Source organism: Phyllobates terribilis, unplaced genomic scaffold (assembly GCF_046119375.1).
Source record: "Phyllobates terribilis strain yellow unplaced genomic scaffold, ASM4611937v1 Scaffold_8__6_contigs__length_399053987, whole genome shotgun sequence".
NCBI classification, from domain to species: domain Eukaryota; kingdom Metazoa; phylum Chordata; class Amphibia; order Anura; family Dendrobatidae; genus Phyllobates; species Phyllobates terribilis.
The window spans coordinates 145,579,194-145,603,176 of record NW_027362768.1 but is presented as its reverse complement, the minus strand read 5'-3'; the positions used below and the strand labels follow the sequence as shown (position 1 = coordinate 145,603,176).

The 23,983-nt window shown below is 45.3% G+C and overlaps 1 protein-coding gene across 3 annotated transcripts in view; it reads left to right on the top strand.

Moving 5' to 3' along the window:
- The window catches only part of PODN (podocan), a 50,857-nt gene that overhangs the window by 2,898 nt on the left and 23,976 nt on the right, over nucleotides 1-23,983 (top strand). Inside the window, exons 2-5 of one of the 3 annotated variants that reach the window (XM_073643458.1) lie at nucleotides 15,484-15,629; nucleotides 19,686-19,953; nucleotides 20,124-20,217; nucleotides 20,670-20,734. In XM_073643458.1, coding sequence (XP_073499559.1) covers nucleotides 19,690-19,953; nucleotides 20,124-20,217; nucleotides 20,670-20,734 — 423 coding nt within the window. In that variant the 5' untranslated portion in view covers nucleotides 15,484-15,629; nucleotides 19,686-19,689. Of the gene's footprint in view, nucleotides 1-15,483; nucleotides 15,630-16,208; nucleotides 16,353-19,685; nucleotides 19,954-20,123; nucleotides 20,218-20,669; nucleotides 20,735-23,983 lie in introns of those variants that run through there. The other 2 variants (XM_073643459.1, XM_073643460.1) reach the window with 2 other exon arrangements.

Here is a 23,983-nt window from a genome sequence, read left to right as displayed (position 1 = left end):
GCACCTGTTCACACTTGTATTATTCTGTTTGGCGGTGCTAGTCAGTTTTTTGTTTTTAGAATTTATCTATCTGTCTGTCTATACATCCATCCAACCATCTATCTATTCATCCATCCGTCTATCCAACCACGCACCTATCCATCCATCCATCCGTCTATCCATCCATCTGTCTATCCATCCGTCTATTTATACATACATCCATCTGTCCATCCATCCATCTATATATCCATCCATCCATACATCTATCCATCCATCCGTCTATCCATCCATCCATGCATTCATCTATCCGTCCGTCTATCTATACATCCATCCGTTTATTTATCTATCCATGCATCCATCTATCTATACATCCCTTCCATCTGTCTGTTTATACATCATCCAGCCATTAGTCTATCTATCCATCCATCCATCCATCCATCTATCTATACATCATCCATCCGTCTATCATCTATCCCATTCATCTGTCTATCCATCCATCCGTCTATTTATACATCCATCATCCGTTTATTTATACATCCATCCATCTATCTATACATCCATCATCCGTCTATCATCTATCTATCTATCCATCCGTCTATCTATCCATTCATCCATCTATCTATCCATCCGTCTATCTATCTATCCATCTATCCATCCATCCATCCATCCATCCGTCTATCTATACATCCATCCCTCTATCCATCCATCCATCTATACATCCATCCATTTATTTATCCATCCATCCGTCTATGTATATATCCATCCCTCTATCTATCTATCCATCCAGCCGTCCGCCTATCCATCTATCCGTCTATCTATACATCCATCATCCGTCTATCTATACATCCATCCATCTATCTGTCTATCCATCCAGCCGTCCGCCTATCCATCTATCCGTCTATCTATACATCCATCATCCGTCTATCTATACATCCATCCATCTATCTGTCTATCCATCCAGCCGTCCGCCTATTCATCTATCCGTCTATCTATACATCCATCCATCTATCTATACATCCATCCATCTATCTGTCCGTCCGTCCATCTATTCATCCATCCGTTAATTTATCTACCTACCCGTCTGTCCATCCATCTATCTATATATCCATACATTCGTCTATCTATGTACCTATCTATCCGTTCATCCGTCTATCCATCTGTCTATCCATCCGTCTATCCATCCGTCTATCCATCCGTCTATCTATCTATCCGTTCGTCCATCCATCTATCCATCCATCCATCTATCTATACATCCATCCATCCGTCTATCTATCCCATATCTATCTATCTGTCTATCTGTCTGTCTGTCTGTCTGTCTGTCTGTCTGTCATCTTATCTATCCCGTTCAGTATGTGTAAACAACCTTTCTACTTTTCACCTCCTATTGTTCTTCGGTGTTCAGCCTCACACAAAGCCTCATGCCTGGGGAACATTAGCACGGTTAGGAGTTATAACTTATAACCCATCCGCCGCCATCATTTTCCAAACATCATTAATTTAGTCTGTTTGTATCTATAACCCTGCATTCCGAGCGTGATGTTCCCCAGGGCTCTCAGATACTTGTATAGGTGATATCACGGCTTTTATACTGCACAGTACATTATTTCTTGACCCCTTAATAGGAGAAAGTGAAGCTGCTCAGATGTATTTATACCCGCTGCTGCTCTCCCGGCGTTTACAATCTATCATCCATATGGTTTCAGGATCCTCTTACTGAAGTGTGTGATCAACTTGTTCTTATCCCCAAAAATACAACTTGTTCTTGGACTTTAAGAAATCACAGCCAGAGACGCTGTGTTACAAACCATGCTGAAATAACCTTCGATTTTTAGACCTTCAGGTCATACCTGGATCACTCCAATATGATACTGGAAAATAATAAGAAAATTAATAAATTAAAATATTCATTATATTTTTTCAAAGTGGGACCCAATACAACATATGCAAGCGCTTTTCTCTTTCCATAGGGCCCAGCACATTTATAGTGTTATAACATCCCATTGATTTCAGTGAGCATCATGTAATGCTTCACTTGCCCTGTGGTGGCGCTGTAGGAGAATCGAGCAATTGATGTCTGATTCTTCCACAAATTACAGCTGATTGATGGGAGTCCCAAACCTTGTGGTAAGCGGGTTGACCACAATTTTTATTTATTGCGTAAATGCATATATTTAGGGCTAAAAAACATTTTTGCCATTGGATTTCATTAAAAAAAATTGCGCGTTTAGCTTTTACAAGCCCTTCATTTCCTTGCACGTTCAACTTTGATGTGGACTGTGGTCATAAACCAGCTGAGAGGTGCTCAGTAAAAGACTTATAAAGTCTCTATTACATGGTCTGAATGGGCTCACTGATGGATTCTTAGTTAACTCATTCTGCAGCCAGCAATAGACAGTGCAACATAGAGGCTACAGAAGGCAAACAGTACAAAGTTTTTAATGGAACTCAAATGAAAAAAATATTTTTAACCCCAGAAGTTCACAACTAGAGATGAGCATTGTTCGACTCGAACTGTTCGCCAATCTCAAATTCGAGCTGTTTTGGGTGGTGTTCGAGCCGTTCGGCGAACACGAACGATTTGAGAAAAATTTGGCTGTTCGAGGTTATGTTCGATAACTGTTCGTGCACCAAAATCATAACTGGATTTTTTCTCAGTAATGATGAAAATTAATGTTAATACGCAGTTTGAGTGTACAGGGGGCGGGGGGAGGGGCAGGGGATGGATCTCTGCAGGAACAATGAAGATCTCCATTTTTTTTTCTCTTTCCCGCATTTACAGTGGGGAGGTGCAATCTGTCAGCCTATCAGCAGCGCACACACGGAGCGAAGTGCTTTTTTTCACACAAGCAAGGGCATGTGTCATTGACAGTGTATGTCACTTGTCCTTGCCCTATAAGACCAAGCCATTTTCCCCGTCGCCACCATTTTCTCACTGCTGCAGCTGCGTGTTAGACGACACCGCTGTTGCTGTGTGCGCTATACCTTGTTAATTTCAAGCCAATTTTCGCACAAATCTACAGATAGCTTGGGAGTAGGGAATAGTTGTGATTGCAGTCCTTTTAAGGACTAGGTTACAGCATTTCCTACGACTTTTATCAGGCAGGTCTGTGCTCTTAAATAGATAGGTTGGGAGTAAAGACTAATTGTAATTGCAGTCCTTTTCAGGACTAAGTTACAGCATTTCCTACGACTTTTATCAGGCAGGTCTGTGCTCTTAAATAGATAGATTGTGGGAGTAAAGACTAATTGTAATTGCAGTCCTTTTCAGGGCTAGGTTACATCAGTTCCTATCAGTTTTTGCCAGGCAGGTCTGTGCCAGTGCTGTGCAAGCTTTTTTCACAGCATTTGGCTGAATCTAGCAAAGCAGATCCTTTTTGGCCTCTTGCAGAGTGTGTTAGTCAGTGGAGTAGCCTATCTGTGTTGCAAGCTACACCACCTGTGTATAGAATACCAATTTTTTTACTGCACCTAGTGAAGTAAAACCTTTTGGGCATAGCATCATTCTATTAGTCCATCTATACTGACCTCCACCAGGTTGCAAATTAAATATAATTTTTTTCTGCATCTAGCTCTGAAAAAATATTTGGGCTTCTAGCAGTGTGTGGGACTTGTTCTATTAGTCCATCTATACTGACCTCCATCAGGTTGCAAATTGAATATAATTTTTGTCTGCATCTAGCTCTGAAAAAATATTTGGGCTTCTAGCAGTGTGTGGGACTTTCTCTATTAGTCCATCTATACTGACCTCCATCAGGTTGCTAATTGAATATGATTTTTTTCTGCATCTAACTCTGAAAAAATATTTGGGCTTCTAGCAGTGTGTGGGACTTGTTCTATTAGTCCATCTATATTGACGTCCATCAGGTTGCAAATGAAAAATATTTTTTATCTGCATCTAGCTCTGAAAAAATATTTGGGCTTCTAGCAGTGTGTGGGACTTGGTCTATTAGTCCATCTATACTGACCTCCATCAGGTTGCAAATTGAATATAATTTTTTTCTGTATCTAGCTCTGAAAAAATATTTGGGCTTCTAGCAGTGTGTGGGACTTTCTCTATTAGTCCATCTATACTGACCTCCATCAGGTTGCTAATTGAATATGATTTTTTTCTGCATCTAACTCTGAAAAAATATTTGGGCTTCTAGCAGTGTGTGGGACTTGTTCTATTAGTCCTTCTATACTGACGTCCAGCAGGTTGCAAATTGAATATAATTTTTTTCTGCATCTAGCTCTGAAAAAATATTTGGCCTTCTAGCAGTGTGTGGGACTTGTTCTATTAGTCCATCTATACTAACCTCCAGCAGGTTGCAAATTAAAAATAATTTTTATCTGCATCTAGCTCTGAAAAAATATTTGGGCTTCGAGCAGTGTGTGAGACTTGGTCTATTAGTCCATCTATACTGACCTCCATCAGGTTGCAAATTGAATATAATTTTTTTCTGCATCTAGCTCTGAAAAAATATTTGGGCTTCTAGCAGTGTGTGGGACTTGGTCTATTAGTCCATCTATACTGACCTCCATCAGGTTGCAAATTAAAAATAATTTTTATCTGCATCTAGCTCTGAAAAAATATTTGGGCTTCTAGCTGTGTGTGGGACTTGTTCTATTAGTCCATCTGTACTGACCTCCACCAGGTTGCAAATTGAATGTAATTTTTTTATGCATCTAGCTCTGAAAAAATATTTGGGCTTCTAGCAGTGTGTGGGACTTGGTCTATTAGTTCATCTATACTGACCTCCATCAGGTTGCAAATTAAAAATAATTTTTATCTGCATCTAGCTCTGAAAAAAATATTTGGGCTTCTAGCAGTGTGTGGGACTTGTTCTATTAGTCCATCTATACTGACCTCCATCAGGTTGCAAATTAAAAATAATTTTTTTCTGCATCTAGCTCTGAAAAAATATTTGGGCTTCTAGCAGTGTGTGGGACTTGTTCTATTAGTCCATCTATACTAACCTCCAGCAGGTTGCAAATTAAAAATAATTTTTATCTGCATCTAGCTCTGAAAAAATATTTGGGCTTCGAGCAGTGTGTGAGACTTGGTCTATTAGTCCATCTATACTGACCTCCATCAGGTTGCAAATTGAATATAATTTTTTTCTGCATCTAGCTCTGAAAAAATATTTGGGCTTCTAGCAGTGTGTGGGACTTGGTCTATTAGTCCATCTATACTGACCTCCATCAGGTTGCAAATTAAAAATAATTTTTATCTGCATCTAGCTCTGAAAAAATATTTGGGCTTCTAGCTGTGTGTGGGACTTGTTCTATTAGTCCATCTGTACTGACCTCCACCAGGTTGCAAATTGAATGTAATTTTTTTATGCATCTAGCTCTGAAAAAATATTTGGGCTTCTAGCAGTGTGTGGGACTTGGTCTATTAGTCCATCTATACTGACCTCCATCAGGTTGCAAATTGAATATAATTTTTTTCTGCATCTAACCCAGCCAATAGTTTTGGCCTAATACCACAGTTTGGCCACTCAGCTCTGCTCGGTTCCCATCCATTGTTTTTTTGTGCAAACAACTCCAGAATTGTGAATTAGTTAACCACCAAAATGAGTGGAAAAAGGCCTGCTGCTGGTGGAAAGGGGAATAGGCGTGTTGGGAAGGGAAAAAAGGTTGTGTCCGTGGGGTAGGTGTTAAAGCAACAGTAACATCTGCAGAAGAAAGACCATCTTCCAGCCAAACTAAAATGCCTACTTCTTTTAGCGGACAATGTGATAAGATCCCTTTCTTACAGCCACGCCAATCGCTACAAATTCCAGATGAGGCACAAAAACAGCAGGTGCTTCAACGGATATCAAGTGCTCCTTTAAGTGGGCTCTCCTCCACATCAACTTCAACATCACAAATACTCCAGTCCTCAAAGGTGTCACCCCAATCGCACTTGCTTCCTCACAGCTCCCAAGTCTCCAGCTGCCCGTCTGAGTATGAGGTAGAACAGATGGTTGAGTCTGCAGAGCTGTTTACTCATACTATAGCCTGGGAATCAGAGGTCGGCCCCAGCGCTTCTGTGAATCCAGACGAGGAAATGATCTGCACTGATGCCCAGAATCTTTATGAGTCGGATCCAGGACCAGACGCAGAAGGTTCTGACCATAATGTAGACCCTCATTCCCAAACTGTAACTCCTGTTGGTGGAGACAATGAGGAAGACGATGATGAGACTCAAATATCTGATTGGAGCGACAACTTTAGTTTTTTGTCAGGGCAGGAACAGGTTGGCTCTGAGGACGACGGGTGTGATAACACACAGGGTGATGATGATGAGGTTGGAGATCCCACTTACTGTCAACCCACAGTCAGCCAAGAGATGAGGTCAGCAGAGGAGGTGGAGGAAGATGCTAGTGACGACGAGGTCAGGTTGCGCCTTCCTGGACAGAGACGTAGTACTGGAAGCACGTCAACAACTGCATCCTCAAACACAACTCTGCCTCTCACCACAAGTCGTGGTGGCTCTTCAGGTCGCATGGGTGCTAAGCCTTGCATAGCCTGGGCATTTTTTCAGATCGATAAAGATGACCCAAATCGAGTTATCTGTAACATTTGTCAGCAAAAGCTAAGTAGAGGCCAAAAAATACATAGTTTGAGTACTTCATGCATGAACCGGCACATGGACATGAAGCATAAGTTGCAGTGGGAAGCTCACTGTGCTACAATGCGGCCTAGCCGGCCGGGCCAACCACCGTCTGCCACATCTTGTGCATCCGCGGCCTCTTCATCCTCTGTGACTGGGGGGACAGCAGTCACACCTGTTTTGGGACGCAAACCTGCCACCTCTTTACCCGCAACAGCCAGCGTGATTGGCAGGTCATCATTTTCTTTGGAGGTGGTAACACCAGCTGGTGTTGAGCACTGTCCGACATCGATAGCACCACCTTTGGATCAAGGCAACCTAACATGTCCGCCTGCATCTTCCTCACAGACCGGCAGTTTGCCGGGGACACCCTTATCAACCCCGTCTAAGCACAACAGCCAGCCCTCGGTCCCTCAGATGTGGACAAGTAAAAGACCATTTCCTCCTAGCCATTAGAAAGCTAAGAGGTTGAATTTCACCATCTGCAAGCTCTTGGCTACAGAAATGCTGCCTTTCCACCTGGTGGACACAGAGGATTTTCGAGACCTTATGTCCGTCGCAGTGCCCCAGTACCAGATGCCCAGTCGGCACTACTTCTCAAAGAAAGGTGTGCCTGCGCTCCACCAGCATGTCGCACACAACATCACCGCTTCTTTGAGAAACTCTGTGTGTGACAGGGTGCATTTCACCACAGACACTTGGACGAGTAGGCATGGACAGGGGCGTTACATGTCGCTGACTGGGCACTGGGTTACTATGGTGACAGCAGGACAAGGGGCTGCTGTCCAAGTCTTGCCGTCCCCACGAGTTGTGCGTCAATCCTCTTTATCTCAAAGTTCCTCCACTGCTTCTGCCTCCTCAACCTCCTCTCGGTCCTCCACCTGCACCCAAAGCCTGTCTGGTCATGCCACAAGCTTTCTAACTGCGCAGAAGGGATCCTGCACACCTCCTTACTATGCTGGCAGTAGGGCTCAACGTCATCAGGCGGTTTTTACTTTGAAATGTCTGGGAAATGTGAGTCACACAGCTGAGGAGTTGTGGTCAGCTCTGGAGAACCAGTTTCATGAATGGTTGTCTCCACTGGACCTGAAACCAGGGAAGGTCGAGTGCGACAATGCTGCAAACCTGGGTGCGGCCCTTCGCCGGGAAAATGTCACACACGTGCCTTGTATGGCTCACGTGTTGAACCTGGTTGTCCAGCAATTTTTAGCCCACTATCCCGGACTAGATGGCCTTCTGCAGAGGGCACGGTCGCTGTGTGCTCACTTCCGCCATTCGCATCCCGCAGCTCAGCGACTTACATCTCTACAGAAGTCGTTGGGCCTGCCACTTCACCGGCTAAAGTGCGATGTGCCTACCCGGTGGAATTCAACTCTGCACATGTTGCAGCGACTGTGGCAGCACCGACAAGCCCTGGTGCAATACGTTCTGACGTATAGCCTGGGCCAACGAGATCCAGAGGTGGGGCAAATCACGCTGGAGGAGTGGTCTCAGATCAGGGACCTATGCACCCTTCTGCACAGTTTTGAAATGGCGACGAAGATGTTTAGTGCTGACGATGCCATTATCAGCATGACTATTCCAGTGATTTACATGCTGGAGCACATGTTAAACAGAATTCGGGGTCAGGTGGTGGCACAAGAGGAGGTGGAGGAAGTAGAGGAGGAGGAGTTGTATGCGGAAGGGCTAACATCTGCAAGGTCCAGACGGTCGGCAGCACCAAGGCGGCAGGCATGTGAGGGTGGGGGAGATGGTTTTACCAGGGCGCATGGTAGCAGCCAAACTAGTGAGGAAGGTGCAGGAGCCCAGGAAGAAGTGGAGGACGAACTGATGGAAGACTCATCAGATGAGGGAGACCTTGATCACATTTCTGTTGTACAAGGTTGGGGGGAGAGGACAGAGGAAGGAAGCATCATTGTTACCTCGCCACCAACACAACAGGGACTTGGTGCTCCTGTATGCGCAAGACACATGAGTGCCTTCTTGCTGCACTACCTGCAACATGACCCTCGAATTGTGAGAATTAGAAATAATCCTGACTACTGGGTTGCCACACTGTTAGATCCCCGGTACAAAAGTAAATTTGCAGAAATTATTCCTGCTATAGAAAGGGATGCACGCATGCAGGAGTATCAGCAGAGACTGATGCAGAATTTTACATGTGCTTTTCCACAAAACACCAGTGGTGCACGTAGTGAATCTCACAGTTCCAACTTGCCAACCGTGGGACCGTCGAGTGTTCAGCACTCAAACCGTAACAGAAACACAGTATCTGCTGGTAACATCAATTTTGCGGAATCATTTCACCACTTTTTTAGCCCATCCTTTGCAAGGCCACAGGAGACAAGAAGTCTGACACATAGTCAACGCCTAGAGATGATGGTACAGGAGTATCTCCAAGTAAACATTGAAGCCATGACTGTGTCACTGGACCCTTGCTCTTTTTGGGCTTCCAATCTGGATAAATGGCCAGAGCTAGCCACTTATGCCTTGGAGATCTTGTCATGCCCCGCAGCCAGCGTTCTGTCTGAACGTGTGTTCAGCGCTGCTGGTGGTGTGCTGACAGATAAGCGCACGCAGCTCTCCACTGATAATGTAGACAGACTTACGTTCATAAAGATGAACAAATCATGGATCCGAAACGACTTTTCTACCCCTGTGTCATCCTGGGGAGAGTAAAAGCTTGATGATTGGTTAAAATCGCCTCACCAACCGTTTTAAGCTTTCAAATTACTAATCATGTTTATCTGTATCTTGGCTGGAAAATAATTTGGGCTTTGTAGCAGTGTGCAGTACTGATTCTATTAGGCCATCTATACTAAGCTCCACCAGATTTAAAATTACTAATCTTGTTTATCTGTATCTTGGCTGGAAAATAATTTGGGCTTTGTAGCAGTGTGCAGTACTGATTCTATTAGGCCATCTATACTAAGCTCCACCAGATTTAAAATTACTAATCATGTTTACCTGTATCTTGGCTGGAAAATAATTTGGGCTTTGTAGCAGTGTGCAGCACTGATTCTATTAGGCCATCTATACTAAGCTCCACCAGATTTAAAATTACTAATCATGTTTATCTGTATCTTGGCTGGAAAATAATTTGGGCTTTGTAGCAGTGTGCAGTACTGATTCTATTAGGCCATCTATACTAAGCTCCACCAGATTTAAACTTAATAATAATTTTTAGCTGCATCTAGCCCGGAAAATAATTTTGGGGCTCCGAGATGCGCAAGACACATAAGTGCCTTCTTGCTGCACTACCTGCAACATGACCCTCAGATTGTCAGAATTCGAAGTAATCCTGACTACTGGGTTGCCACACTCTTAGATCCCCCACACTCTTCGATCAACCTTTTCATTTTAATAAAGACCAAAAAAATGGTCATTTTTGAAATTATAAGCATTAGCAGGTTATTAGAAACTGAAATCAAACAGTTTTCAACTCAAAACTTTATTCTAGGTGATGTTACATTTGCACATAGGACCCCTTGTTCGAAAGGAGCTTCTGAACTCTCTCAACCATTGAATTTGTCAGGTTTTGGATGGTTTCTGCTTCAATTGTTTTGCATGAGGACAGAATACCCTCCCAGAGCTGTTGCTTAGATGTGAACTGCCTCCCGCCATCATAGACACTCCTTTTGATGATGCTCCAGAGGTTCTGAATGGGGTACAGGTCAGGGGAGCATGGGGGTCACACCATAAGTTTGTCCCCTTTTATGCCCATATCAGCCAGAGATGCAGATGTGTTTCATGCATGAGACGGTGCATTATCATGCATGAAAATGATCTTGCTGTGGAATACACGGTTCTTCTTCTTGAACCATGGCAGGAAGTGCTGTTTGAGAAACTCCACATACATTATGGAGTTCATCTTTACCCCTTCAGGGATCCTAAAGGGGCCGACAATCTCTCTCCCCATGATTCCAGCCCAAAACATTACTCCACCTCCTCCTTGTTGGCCCTGTAGCCGTGTTTGCGTGGGGTGTCCATCAACCAGCCATCCTCCACTCCATCCATCTGGACCATCGAGCGTTGCACGGCACTCATCCGTGAACAAAACAGTTTTGAAATCAGTCTTCATGTATTGCTTGGCCCACTGGAGCCGTTTCTGCTTGTGTGCAGTGGATAGAGGAGGTCGACAGGATGGCGTACGCACAGCTGCAAACCTCTGAAGGACCCTGCATCTTGTTGTTCGGGGGACGTTCAAGGCACCAGCAGCTTCAAAAACTTGTCTGCTGCTATGACCAGGCTTTTTTGCCGCTGCTCTTTTAACCTGACGTAATTGCCTGTAGGAAAGAGTCCTCAATTTGCCCTTATCAGCACGCACACGTGTGTACTGTGAATCAGCTACATACTTCTTGATTGCCAAGACACTTCATCCTGATCATCGCACAATGTTGATTGTAGTCATGCCTTGACCTAAACACTCCACAATTTGTTGCTTCTCAGCAGCCGACACATCCTTTTTCTTTCCCATTTTGGCAGAAAATGTAGGCTGCTTAATAATGTGGGACAGCCTTCTTAAGTAGTCTTGCCTTTCATTGGACACACCTGCCAAACTAATTAGCACAGGTGTCTGCAATTGCTTACAGTGATATAAAGAGCCCTGACACACATCACCATCAATGAGTTTAACTGACAAACAAACAAATTCTTCCCTTATCACTCCTAAACACTTTTTGCGTAATAATTTGGAACACAGTGTACATGTGCTTTTCCACAAAACACCAGTGGTTCACGCAGTGAATCTTACAGTTCTAACTTGCCAACCGTGGTCTGTATGGAGTTGTTCAATAAAGGGCCCAAAATTAAGATAACATAGACGGGAGAGGTCTCTATGAATAGGAATTCCTAAGTATTTGATACCCTGTGAGGGCCAGGCAAAGGGAAAGTTGGACTGGAAGGAATCCTGTATGGATTTAGGGAGGGAGACATCGAGGGCCTCAGACTTCGCTGCATTGATTTTAAAATTTGACCATGTAACAAAGTGATCTATTTCAGCCATAACAGCATGGATGGATATATGTGATTGAGTGATATATACTAGGACATCATCAGCAAATAGAGAGCACTTGTACTCGGTGCCTCCCACCTCAATCCACCTAATATTGGGGTTATGGCGAATTGATGAGAGCAGGTGCTCCGTCACTAGGATGTATAAGAGAGGGGACAGAGAACATCCCTGCCTTGTCCCATTGGTGATTGTGAAAGGTGATGAAAATGTTCTGACGCGCCCCCTGGGCCTTGGGACACCCGGAGCCGGACCCTTTTTGGTGGATGCTGGTGGTTGTAGTCTCCGTGGCGGCGACCCGGTTCCGTGGCTCAGGGCGGTCAAACCAGTGGCGGAACTATTTATGTGGTTTTGATGTTTAAACGTCCGACTACGCCACCCGTGGATTGCGGTCAGAGTGAACCGCCGCTACAGGGCAGACCGCTGAGGCTGGTGTTGTGGGTGCAGCAGAGAGTAGCATAACTCCCCACGGGAGGAGTATAGCCTCAGGGCAGTGTATGCGGAGGATGGGGGTGATGGTGCAGGGCAGCAGCAGTAACGACACGGAGTCAGTGATGCAGTCCAGGCCCTTTACTCACAGTTCTTATTATCCAGACCACTTCTGCAGGTAACGGCTGCCCACGTCGTACTGTGCTCACCAGGTGAGGGGCTCAGACAACTCCCAGATAACTTTGGAGCGCTTCACAGGACCCCCTTTGTGTGTCCTTTGTCTGGCCTTTCTTACCAACCCTTCTGTCCGGCTGCCTCGGGCCTCCTCTTGGTAAACTTGGCGCCAGTTTCCCTGACCCTATGTGGTTCCTTCCTAGCGGGTGTAGCGAGGGGCTGCGCCACATAAAATGTCACAGCCTCCGGTTTCTAGCTGAGGGTCGTTTCCCGCCTCCACTAGTTTCGGGGACCGGTCTCCCCCTTTGGCCTGACCCCTCCACGCAGGTGGATTCGGGCGTGCGGTGGCGACTCGCCCATCCGCACCCCTGGGATCCCTTCATTCCTCGTTCCTGGAGCCTTCTCCTCTCCTCTTCCTTCCTTCTCCCTCTTGCAGGCCTGGGCCTCTGTTACTAGGCCCGCCTCCGGAGCAGAGCTCATGCAGAGCCCCTGCTCCCTGTCACTTCTGCTCAGACTTCTCTGCACTGAACTAAGATAGTGCCCACCTTTTATACTCCCTTCTCAATGCACCCAGGAGCTGCTTCCTCCCTGCTCCTGCACTACAGGGTTCCCCTTCCTCAGTGTTCCCTCCCCCCACTCCAGCCAGGGACAGGGACTGTCATGCCAATCTCAGGGGCATATTGGTCGCCCTGCCCACGGCAATGTGGTGTAATGCATGCAGGTGTCGGGTCCTGGTCCACACTCCATCCTTACCTGAGAGTGAGATATCACACCTCTGGGTGAGGTGCAATACCTCTGTAGCAACCGAGCCCTCAGGGTGCTGCAGTTCCATTTATCTTCAGCCTAGGTGACGTATTGCGATACAGGGCCGTGATTTTGGCTATAAAAGGGTCCCCTAGACCCCTACCCCAAGCTTTTTAAGAGAATAATATATGGCATGCCAGGAGACTCTATGGAATGCTTTCTCAGCATCCAACAAGAGTATCTAAGGCTGCGTGCCCACGTTGCGTATTACAAGCGTATATGCTGCGGAATTTCCGCAGCGTAAACGCTTGTAAAACACATGTATATCCGCACCCCATGGTCCCCAATGGCATTCCGCAATGTCAATGCCCATGCTGCGGATTTTTCCGCAGCGTATATGCTGCGGTCAAAAATCCGCAGCATGTTCATTAATTTTGCGTTTCCACATGCGGAATCAATGTGCGGATGGTACCCAAGTCTGGAGGAGAGGAGACTCTCATCCAGACCTGGGTACCAAAGAACCTGTAAAAAAAAGAATAAAATAAAGTTTATACTTATCTTCTGATGTTTTCCCTCCGTCGCGCTGTTGTCTGAAGGACCTGCCACGTCATTGAGTCATGTGACCCATGACATGACTCAATGACGTCACCGCAGGTCCTGCACACAACAGCGTGAGCCGCTCAAGACTCCGGACGGGGCAGAGAATGCATCGGTAGGTGAGTATAAACTTTATTTTTTTATTTTTTACCATTCTGATTCTTTTTTTTTAACTATTACTTGGTCACACTATATAAATCCATGCCGGTTGCATGGATTTATATAGTGTGAACAAGTTGTCAAGCACTTTTCCAAGTGATGCTTAAATCACTTGGAGAAGTGCTTGATAACCCGCATGCGGAAATGCATGCAAAGACGCCTCACAAACGCTTCTACCTGGCGGGAAAACCGCATGTAAAATCCGCATGCGATTTTCCCGCCAGGGAGAAGCGTAAAACATATGCTTCAGTTCTGCAACGTGGGCACTTAGCCTAATTACAATTTTTTAACTGAATCTAGCCCAGGAAATACTTTGTGCCTAGTAGCAGTGTCTGCTAGTCAGCGGATTATCCCGGCTGTTAAGCAAGCTACACCACCTGTAGTTTGGACACTTAATTTTTTCAAAGGAAATGCTTCGGGACCCCGGGATACTCAGTGAAGAGCATCAGGAGGTTCCCCAAGGCCCAGGGGCTGGGACTGGCGGTAGGATGCCTTGCGGTGGACAGCCGAGCTCGATCCTTATAAAAGCTTTTTAACTGCAGCAGCTTTAGTGGACGCTACTGGAGCTGGAATTACGCGGCTGCTGGCATGAGACTTGCCCTCCAATAGATCCTTGTAAAAGGATTTAAAGTGTATTCATTCAAATTAGAGATACAATTTAAATTAAAAAGCTTAGAGCTGCCTCCACCACAGGGGGGCTCGCTCGACCCACCAGCGGACAGGCACCAGTATTGGGAGAGGGGGGCTGGCCGTCAGGGTTCACCGCGGCTCTGGCACAAACCCGGCGACACGGAGGTGGCACGGGCAGTAACGGACTGGCCGTGTCGGCTTCTCACTTTTTGGATTTTAGAAGGGCATGACATGCCTATATCTGTGTCTCCCCCTCCTTTTACTCCTCCACCTCTTTTCTTTTCGCATGACTATATGTACTTGTCACTTTTCCATGTGTTAGTTGTGTCTTCTGAGCAGTTTGTCAGCTTTTGGACACCTTTGAAGGTGTTTTCTATGTGTTTCTATGTGTTTTTGTTTGCCTGCCATTGGTTTTAACGGTGTTCGAAGGTGTTCGACGAACAGTTCGGCGAACACACGGGTGTTCGACGAACCGAACTCGAACACTACGGGGGTGGCTCAACACTATTCACAACCCCTTTAAATGCTAGAATTTTATTTTTCTAAGGGATCTTGTACAATGTAGAACATGTAACGGTAAGAGAGATTTTTATTGCAGGAGTTTGAGATTTTTGCAGCATAGCAATGATGCCAGCTGAACCTGATTGAGTCCCCTCTGGGGACTTTACCAGCAGTTCAACCCAAGGGCAGATACTGACATCAAAGAGTCCCTGTGCAGGAAGCGTCTGGTTCTGGTCCCTTCAATAGCAGCAAAGCTACAGAAAGATAAAAATATAAATGCACATTAAAAAATGGACACATTCCATTTATGCTCCTCGATACATATGGGTCAGTGAAAAAAATCAGACCGCACTCTGATGCCATCTGAGTACGGTCCAATTTTTACGGACTGTTAGATAGGAGACGTAGAGAAACTTTTTTCTTTTTATGTACAAGAACAACTGATGAAACTTGAACCAAATTCTAATAAAACTCGAATGAAAATCACTGATGAAACTCAGTCAGTTTTTCTCATATGTGAAAAAAACCGAAGTGTGAATGAGGTCGACTCAACAGCAAAAGTTGGAAGTCTTTAAAAGAGTTGCAAAAGTGTGCCAAGTTTGAAAACTCATCCAGAAACTTTGCTCCAGGGGGCTGGATGTTGCGGTGATTTTGATCCGTGAATCTGAATTTTTTTTTGCAGACCGTTGGTGAGCAAGAAACATGGAAATGAATGCATGAATACGTGTTCTATCCATGAAAAAAGAAGAATAAAACACATGTGAAAAACTGATGTCTGGATAAAGAATTATCTAGACTTACGGGCTCCGCAGTAGCTGCATGGCTATCGTACGTCTTTCTTATTTATATGGGTGGCCCTGCCACAACGTACAAGACGCTAAGATGGAAAAGTCATATAAAACCTATCAACATCGGCAGTGAAGTTTAGTAATGTGAGATTTATACACAATTTATTCTAAGGCGACTCTTGGACGTTGGATTCGTTGACATTTGGATTTCCTGTTGAGCGTCGCGTATCGTATTTTCATCATTATTTAATGCACTTCAAAGATCCGGTGGTGGCCGCCGTGCACACAGGTTCTGGCTGTCAGTGCTCCCCGCACGCCAGGAATATCGCTGTCCGTTTTCTTACAGACCTCATTAACTTGTCTGTTGTTTTCTCATCTGTCATTGTAATTACTGTGCAGTGACACAAATATCCAGACATTCGGCTGGTTTTGTATATTTTCCATGTCAGGAAGAGGCCCCATCGTGATGTAGAAACCACCAGCACCGCTCACCCACTGAGTCAAACAGAGGAGAAATGCTAAGTGCGGTGCACGGGTTTCCTCCTTCCTTAGCTTTGTGAAGTTTTGCAAAGATACTTGGATCTGGTGATTAGTGAGACCGCCAAGGATAGAGTAAACCTCAATCATACCGGATTACAGACAAGTGCATAGATGAGGGAGTTTTACTTCCCTGCAAACCCTTTGGTGTCAAGAAGGTTCATTATGGGCATTACGTTAATGTAAACCATACGGCGCTCAGGAATGATATTGTAATCACTGACAGGTGAAGAACATAACATGGATTATCTCATGACACCTGTCAAGTGGGGGGATTTAAAATGCTGCAAGGGAACGAGTTTTTGAGGCTGAGGTTCTAGAAGCAGGAAAATTTGGATCTGGGCGACTTTGACATTACTCTGACACTGTCGATCCCCCGCCTTAAACCAAATTGTGATGGCTAAATGGTTAGGTCAGGGTACTTGCAACATGACAGGTCTTGTCAGTGCCAACTAAAAGTGGTCCAGAGAAGGACAACCGGTGAACTAGTGCCAGAGTCATGGGTGCCAAAAGCACAAATGGAAAGACTTATGGGAAATTCCCAATATGCATTGGTTGGTACTGTGGCGCCCCTGAGGGTTCGATCGCCCCAGGAATGCTGCACTTCTCTAATGGAGTGTGGTGTTCCTCCTCTGAGGTAAGCCCAGTGCGATTGTTGTGACCTAACCTTTTGCATCCAACACCACACTTCTCCACCAGAGGGAGCTAGTATGCACTAGGTGCTGCTCCCCTGGTTACAGGGAGCCTGGGGAACACAAAGTGGTAGGAACCAGTTAGTGGGTGAGGGTGGAGGACTTACCAGTAAGTTACACTTTAGATTTCATATTTAATAGAATGCCATCTTTGATCTTGGTTCTTCTTCGGCCAGCCGTCGTGGTCCGTCCGTTCTTCTGTCTAGCCTTTGCTAGTCTGTTGGCTGTCACTGTGCTGTCCAATTACTGTGTGTAATGTGACTCCCGCCTGGGAGTGCAGATCCTGTGTGGGCCTGCACCGGCAAGGGACACAGCCCTCGTGCCCTGGCCTTGGGACGTGGGGTGGGTTGTGGACGGGGAATGTCTCAGCCTGGCCAAGGACCAGGATCAAGAAGGCCCCGGGAGCTTTAGAGTGTGGCTCCCTAGCAAATGGGTCCCGGGGAGGATGCAGACGGAGCGGAGCTCGCCACCTGTCCTCGCCTACCTGATCTATTCAGAGGGATCCCGGCTGCAAGAGGGGTACCGACACCCAACCTTGCACTCTATGTCCTGGACGGGAAAGCCCGGTTAGGCCCTGAGGATCCCGCCGGGCATCGGATGGAGAGGAATTGCCACCCGTGCCCTAGTCCTGAGAGGAGCTCAGAGGGAGACCTGACCTATCCACACACGCACAGATGGGAAAGGGTGAAGTCTGTAGTGCAGGAACACTCTGGTGTAAGGTCGCTACCGAACACTGGACTTCCTCGGAGGTAGTCGGACCCCCGTCTCTGGTGGCCGCAGGACTCCGCGGGGAGCAGGGAGTCGCCTTCTCGCTGTCATCTCTGAGTGAGTAAAAGCCTTGGAAGTTCACCCTTATGGCATGCGACACGGTGCCCGTACTCCCCGCACTATTACTACTCCCCTCCATCCCGTTTGCCTGCCCTGAGGCCTTGCTCCGCCTGTGGGGAGCAGTGAGAACTTTGGCCGCCATGACACCTGGCCTCAGCGGACTGTAGCGGCGCTGGTGACCCTTCACCAGGCACCACAGGTGGCGTAGTCGTTAATCAGCCACTCAACCCGGAAAAGCCCACACCATCTCTTTCTAATGTGACGGCCCTGAGCACGGGTCGGGCCCGGGCCACGGCTGCATCCCATCTCTCCAACAGGGCCCGACACCGAGTCCCCCAACACCCAGGGTAAAACACGGGCTTTACAAGTAGAGGCGTCACAGTACTACCAAAAAAAAGTCCATGGAAGGACAACTAGACAATCGGTGAAAAGTTCTTGGGTTCCAAAGGTTTAAATGGCAAGTCTTTTGTGATGTTCTTGTTATGCACTTGTTGGTACCTACCAGAAAATATCCATGAATGGGAAATTGGGAATCAGGGGCAGGATTAAGGGTGTCACAGGCTTAAACAGCAAGTGGTATAGGATATTTCCAATATGCACTGGTTGGTACCTACCGAAAAAGGTCAATGAAAGGTCAACTGGAGAATCAATGGAAAGTTCTTGGATGCTATAAAGGCTTAAATGGCAAGTCTTAGGTGATGCTCTTGATATACACTGGTTGATACCTACCAGAAAATGTCCATGAACGGACACGTGGGTATCAGAGGAGAAGGCTTAAATTGCAAGTGGAATAGGATATTCCCAATATGCACTAGTTGGTACCTACCAAAAAAGGTCCATGGAAGATCAACTAGGGAATTGATGGAAAGTTCTTGGGTGCTATCAAGGTTTAAATGCCAAGTCTTTTGTGATATTCTTGATATGCATTGGTTGTTACCTACCAGAAAATGTCCATGAATGGACACTTGGGAGTCAGGGGCAGGATCAAGGGTGTTGAATACTTAAATGGCAAGTGTTATAGAATATTCCTGATATGCACTGGTAGGTACCTACCAAACAAGGTCCATGGAAGGACAACTGGGAAATCGATGGTAGGAACATCAAAGCTACTAAAATCTCCTGTGTCATTTATAATATTGATGTCTTCTTTTGTGGTCAAGTGCACTTTGAGATCTTTAAAACAGCATAGCCCAGATACAGCTGCTGTCTCTAAAAAAACAGACACATCAATTCGTCCTCCATAATGAAATAAGGAATCTCATTACCCAATATGGAGTCTTGTTTTCATGCATTTATAAGTAAATTTCCTAAAAGTTTGTGTTTATTATGCATGTACATCTCTTGTTTGGTGCAGTAATACAACACACAAGGTGGTCTACCAGGCTCTACTGTACCACCAAAAGTCTCTGATTTCATATGGAGGAAATTAGAGTTTCTTTACTATCTTCATGAGGAATTTATCAAATAAAAAGTTGAACCATGTAGTATTGGATGCCATATTATACCATTGTATGGAGATATTTGACCCTACAAGCATTGCTGTAGGGCAGTATACCTCTATTATATGGTGCCATATATATGCACCATAAATCAACACACCAAGGTATCCTTATATTAGCTCAACATGACCATAGTGACTCGTAGTGTTGAGCGAGTATGTTCTGTCCAAGTATGCTCGGGCCGAGCTCCGAGTATTTACAGCTGCTCGGTGATATGGTTGAATCACTCCCGTGTGCATGATTTGCAACTGTTTGACAGTTTTAATACATGTGAGGAATGTCTATTTCTTACACATTCCTCACATGTAATAAAGCTGTCAAACAGTTGCAAATCATGCACATGGGAGTGATTCAACCATATCACCGAGCAGCTGTAAATACTCGGAGCTCGGCCCGAGCATACTCGGAACAGAACATACTCGCTCAACACTAATAGTGAGCATTCATGGTGAATTAGCAATGATAATTACCTAGCGATATTTTCTCTGAATTCAACCCTAAAAAAGCACAAAATCTAGTGTTCTGCTTTATTTTCTGCAGTGCAATGCGTCTCAGTAGTTTGGCTTTTCTCTTTACACTCCTGTTGATCTTCTCACATGGAGTACGAGGACAAGACGAGGAGGAAGAAGAAGAGGAGGAGGAGGAGGAGGAGGATGAAGAGGGGATCTTTTCTTTTGTGACTTCTGCACCATCAGAGTGTCCCAATGACTGTGACTGCACCCAAGAAGGGGTGGTGAACTGTGCTGGAGTGGATCTGAAGGAGTTTCCTGTTGACCTTCCCGAATATACAAACCACCTTTCATTGCAGGTCTGGACTGAGATTTTTGGGGAAATGTTCATTAAGTAGGATAAAAGGAGTAAACATGGCTAAAGTGTGTATGATGGAAGGGGGGAACCACAAATCATTTTCGGCATGCACAGTTTGTTCTGTCCTCCAGACTCGGTATGAGCTAACCAGTTTTTTTTTAATTTCCATAGAATAACCGAATAGAAGAAATTCCTCCAGAGGATCTGATCCGACTTCACAGACTGGAAACCCTGAACTTACAAAACAATCGACTTACGTCAAGAGGTGAGAATAGTAACACATACAACTAAGGGTTCCCTTTACATCATAGAGTAAAGTCATCTGAGGCTGATTATTTTGGGATAGGCCAACCATCATTTCTGTATGAGGTCCTCCTGACTTTACCCCAACAGATGATGTCAGGGGAATGAAGGAGTGGGCAGGGTAAATTTCCAAGTCTGATAGTTTGATTCTCAGAGGAGATAAGCCATCACCAGACATGTCCACCACCAGTGGCCAACTACCTTCTCTCCATTGAAAACACATGCATGTTGATAGAGAAGTCAGGAAGAATAGTTGTAGGCGAGTGTAACAAGAGGCATAATGTGAAGCTCCTGAGCCCAGTGCATAATCTATTCCAGGGCTCCCTACCTTTATGGTGTCATGTAAAATACCCGTGACAAACATAAGGAATAAAAGTTTGACCAACAAAATTTCTGGTATTAATTTCCTCCTAGGACTTCCAGATGATCTCTTTGAACAACTGGAGCATCTAAATTATCTATACCTGGCAAATAATAAGGTAAGCCCAACAATAAAACTTCTCCTAATCTACCATAGACTGTAACCGGTTGTTCTTGTTGCCATAGACTGTATCCGGTTGTTCTTGCCATAGACTGTAACCGGTTGTTCTTGCCAAAGACTGTAACCGGTTGTTCTTGCCAAAGACTGTAACCATTTTTTCTTGCCATAGACTGTAACCGGCTGTTCTTGCCATAAACTGTAACTGATTGTTTTTGCCATAGACTGTAACCGGTTGTTCTTTCCATAGAATGTAACCGGTTGTTCTTGCCATAGACTGTAACCTGTTGTTCATGCCAAAGACTGTAACCAGATGTTCTTGCCATAGACTGTAACCGGATGTTCTTGCCATAAACTGTAACTGGTTGTTTTTGCCATAGACTGTAACCGGTTGTTCTTGCCATAGACTGTAACGGGTTGTTCTTGCTATACACTGTAACCGGTTGTTCTTGTCATAACCTGTAACCGGTTGTTCTTGTCAAAGACTGTAACCGGTTGTTCTTGCCATAAATTGTAACTGGTTGTTCTTGCCCCATAGACTGTAACCGGTTGTTCTAGCCATAGACTGTAACTGGTTGTTCTTGCCAAAGACTGTAACCGGTTGTTCTTGCCATAAACTGTAACCAGTTGTTCTTGCCATAAACTGTAACTGTTATGATAGGCTACAAGCACTAAGGAAAGACAGGAGATCTGTCCCTACAATAGAACTAAGCTAGATCCCTACGATGTAACGGGGAACCTGATCCTGCGATCAGACCCGCTAAAGTCCTCAGCTAGTCTGAACGAAGACCTATAGATGTGAGGGAGGGATCCCTACAAGAACTAGGGACTGGGAGAAAGATGGACACCTCCTAGCAGAAATTGTAGCAGTAAAAAGACAAACAAACAACATAGAACATAGAGCTAAACTGAGAAAGGTAACAAAGCACCTGGCTAGCTTAAGAGTAGAAATTACAATGAAGTCCAGCATGGCCAGAAGGGCGGAGCAGGATTAAATAGGCAAAAAAGGTCATGTGACCAGCAAAATAGAAAAAACCTAACAGGAGAGTTCTAACAGTACCCCCTCTTCTATGAGGATACTCCAGATCCCCTAGGCCCAGGCTTATCAGGAAACCTCTTGTGAAGTGCTCTGACAAGTCTGGAAGCAGAAACATCATCCGCCCTCACCCATGAGTTATCCTCGGGACCGAAACCCTTCCAAGCGACGAGATACTGCAAACTCCCCCTATACCGTCTAGAATTAAGGATGCGGGAAATTTCATATTCCCCGTCCTCCACCACCGGAGGAACAGTGGCAGTGGCGTCTCTATCTGATACATCAGCTTTTTTCAATAGAGAAACATGAAACACCGGATTAATCTTCCAGGAGGTAGGAACCTACAACCTAACAGCAGATTGGTTAACTACCTGAAGCACCTTAAAGGGCCCTACAAACTTGGGACCCAATTTTTTAGAAGGAATCCTCAACCGCAGATTCTTAGAGGACAACCAAACCATGTCACCAACCGTAAACAAAACCTCTTGACGTTTCCTGTCAAAGTACCTCTTAGATTTTTTGTTAGCCTCCTGAAGGTTACCACGCATATCCGTCCAAACTCTCTCCAAATCACCGGAAAAACTCTCCTCCTCAGGCACAGCCGATACCAATTTGGAGAATGACCCAAAAGACGGATGTCTCCCAGAACAACAAAAAAAAGGCGAACAACCAACAGAAGAGGATGTATGGTTGTTAAGAGCAAATTCAGCAAGCGGCAGAAACTCAGACCACCCCTCTTGATTGTCTGCCACAAAACAACGCAAGAACTGCTCAACATCCTGGTTCTTCCTTTCTGTCTGGCCATTAGACTCAGGATGATATCCAGATGAAAATGACAAATGAACTCCCAACCTGTCACAAAAGGCACGCCAAAAACGAGCCACGAACTGAGGTCCCCTATCAGAAACAATGTCAGTAGGAACACCATGGAGTCTGACAATCTCCTTGACAAAGGCCTTAGCGAGTGTCTTAGCGCAGGGCAGTTTGATGAAGGGAACCAAGTGACACATCTTGCTAAAACGGTCCACGACCACCCAGATGACCGTAAAACCCTCAGAGGGGGGAAGATCAGTAATAAAGTCCATAGCCAGATGTGTCCAAGGTGCACTAGGAACCTCCAGAGGGCAAAGCAACCCCGCAGCAGGAGTATGTGAAGACTTAGATCTAGCACACACAGTACATTGACGCACCCACTTAATGACCTCCTTCTGCCATCCAGGCCACCAAAAACTGCGACCCACAAGTCTCTTGGTCTCAGAAATTCCTGGATGACCTGCCAACCGAGACTCATGACACTCAACAAACAAATCGCTCCTAAAAGTCCTAGGCACAAACAACCTCCCATGGGGAGTGTTAGATGGGGCATTCTCCTGTGCTTTAAGAATCTCATCTTCCAAAACGGAGTCCAATGCAGCAATCACAACACCTTCTTGTAAAATGCTCTCCTCCTCCTCAGCACCGATCATGGGAGAAAAGCTGTGAGACAACGCATCAGCTTTAACATTCTTGGTACCCGGGATGTAAGTAACGGAAAAATTAAACCGCGGAAAAAAATGTGCCCACCTAGCCTGACGGGCATTCAAGCGCTTGGCAACATCAAGATAGATCAGATTTTTATGATCAGTGAAAACCTGAATGGGAAATTCAGCACCTTCCAAGAGATTACGCCAGTGTTCAAATGCGAGTTTAATAGCCAGCAATTCCCGATTACCAACATCGTAATTAAGTTCAGTCTCAGAAAATTTTTTTGAAAAAAAGGCACAGGGATGTACTCCATCCTTGTTTTCCTGAGACAACACCGCACCGACCCCCACAGAAGAAGCATCAACCTCAACCAAAAACGGCTTAGTCACATCAGGCTGCATAAGGATAGGGGCAGAGCTGAACCTCTCCTTTAGAAACACAAACGCTTCAATGGCCTCAGAAGTCCACTGAACCGTATTAGAACCTTTCCTGGTGAGATCGGTCAGTGGTTTAACAATAATAGAAAATTTTTTAATTAATTTTCTGTAATAATTGGCGAAACCCAAAAACCTCTGTATCAATTTCAAACCAATAGGCCTAGGCCATTCCTGCACAGCTTGAACTTTTACCGGGTCCATCTCAAAGCCCTCGCTGGAGATAATGTAGCCCAAAAAACGAATTCTCTGTACAGCGAACTCACATTTCTCTAGCTTAGCAAAAAGCGAATTGTGAATTAATAACTGTAATACC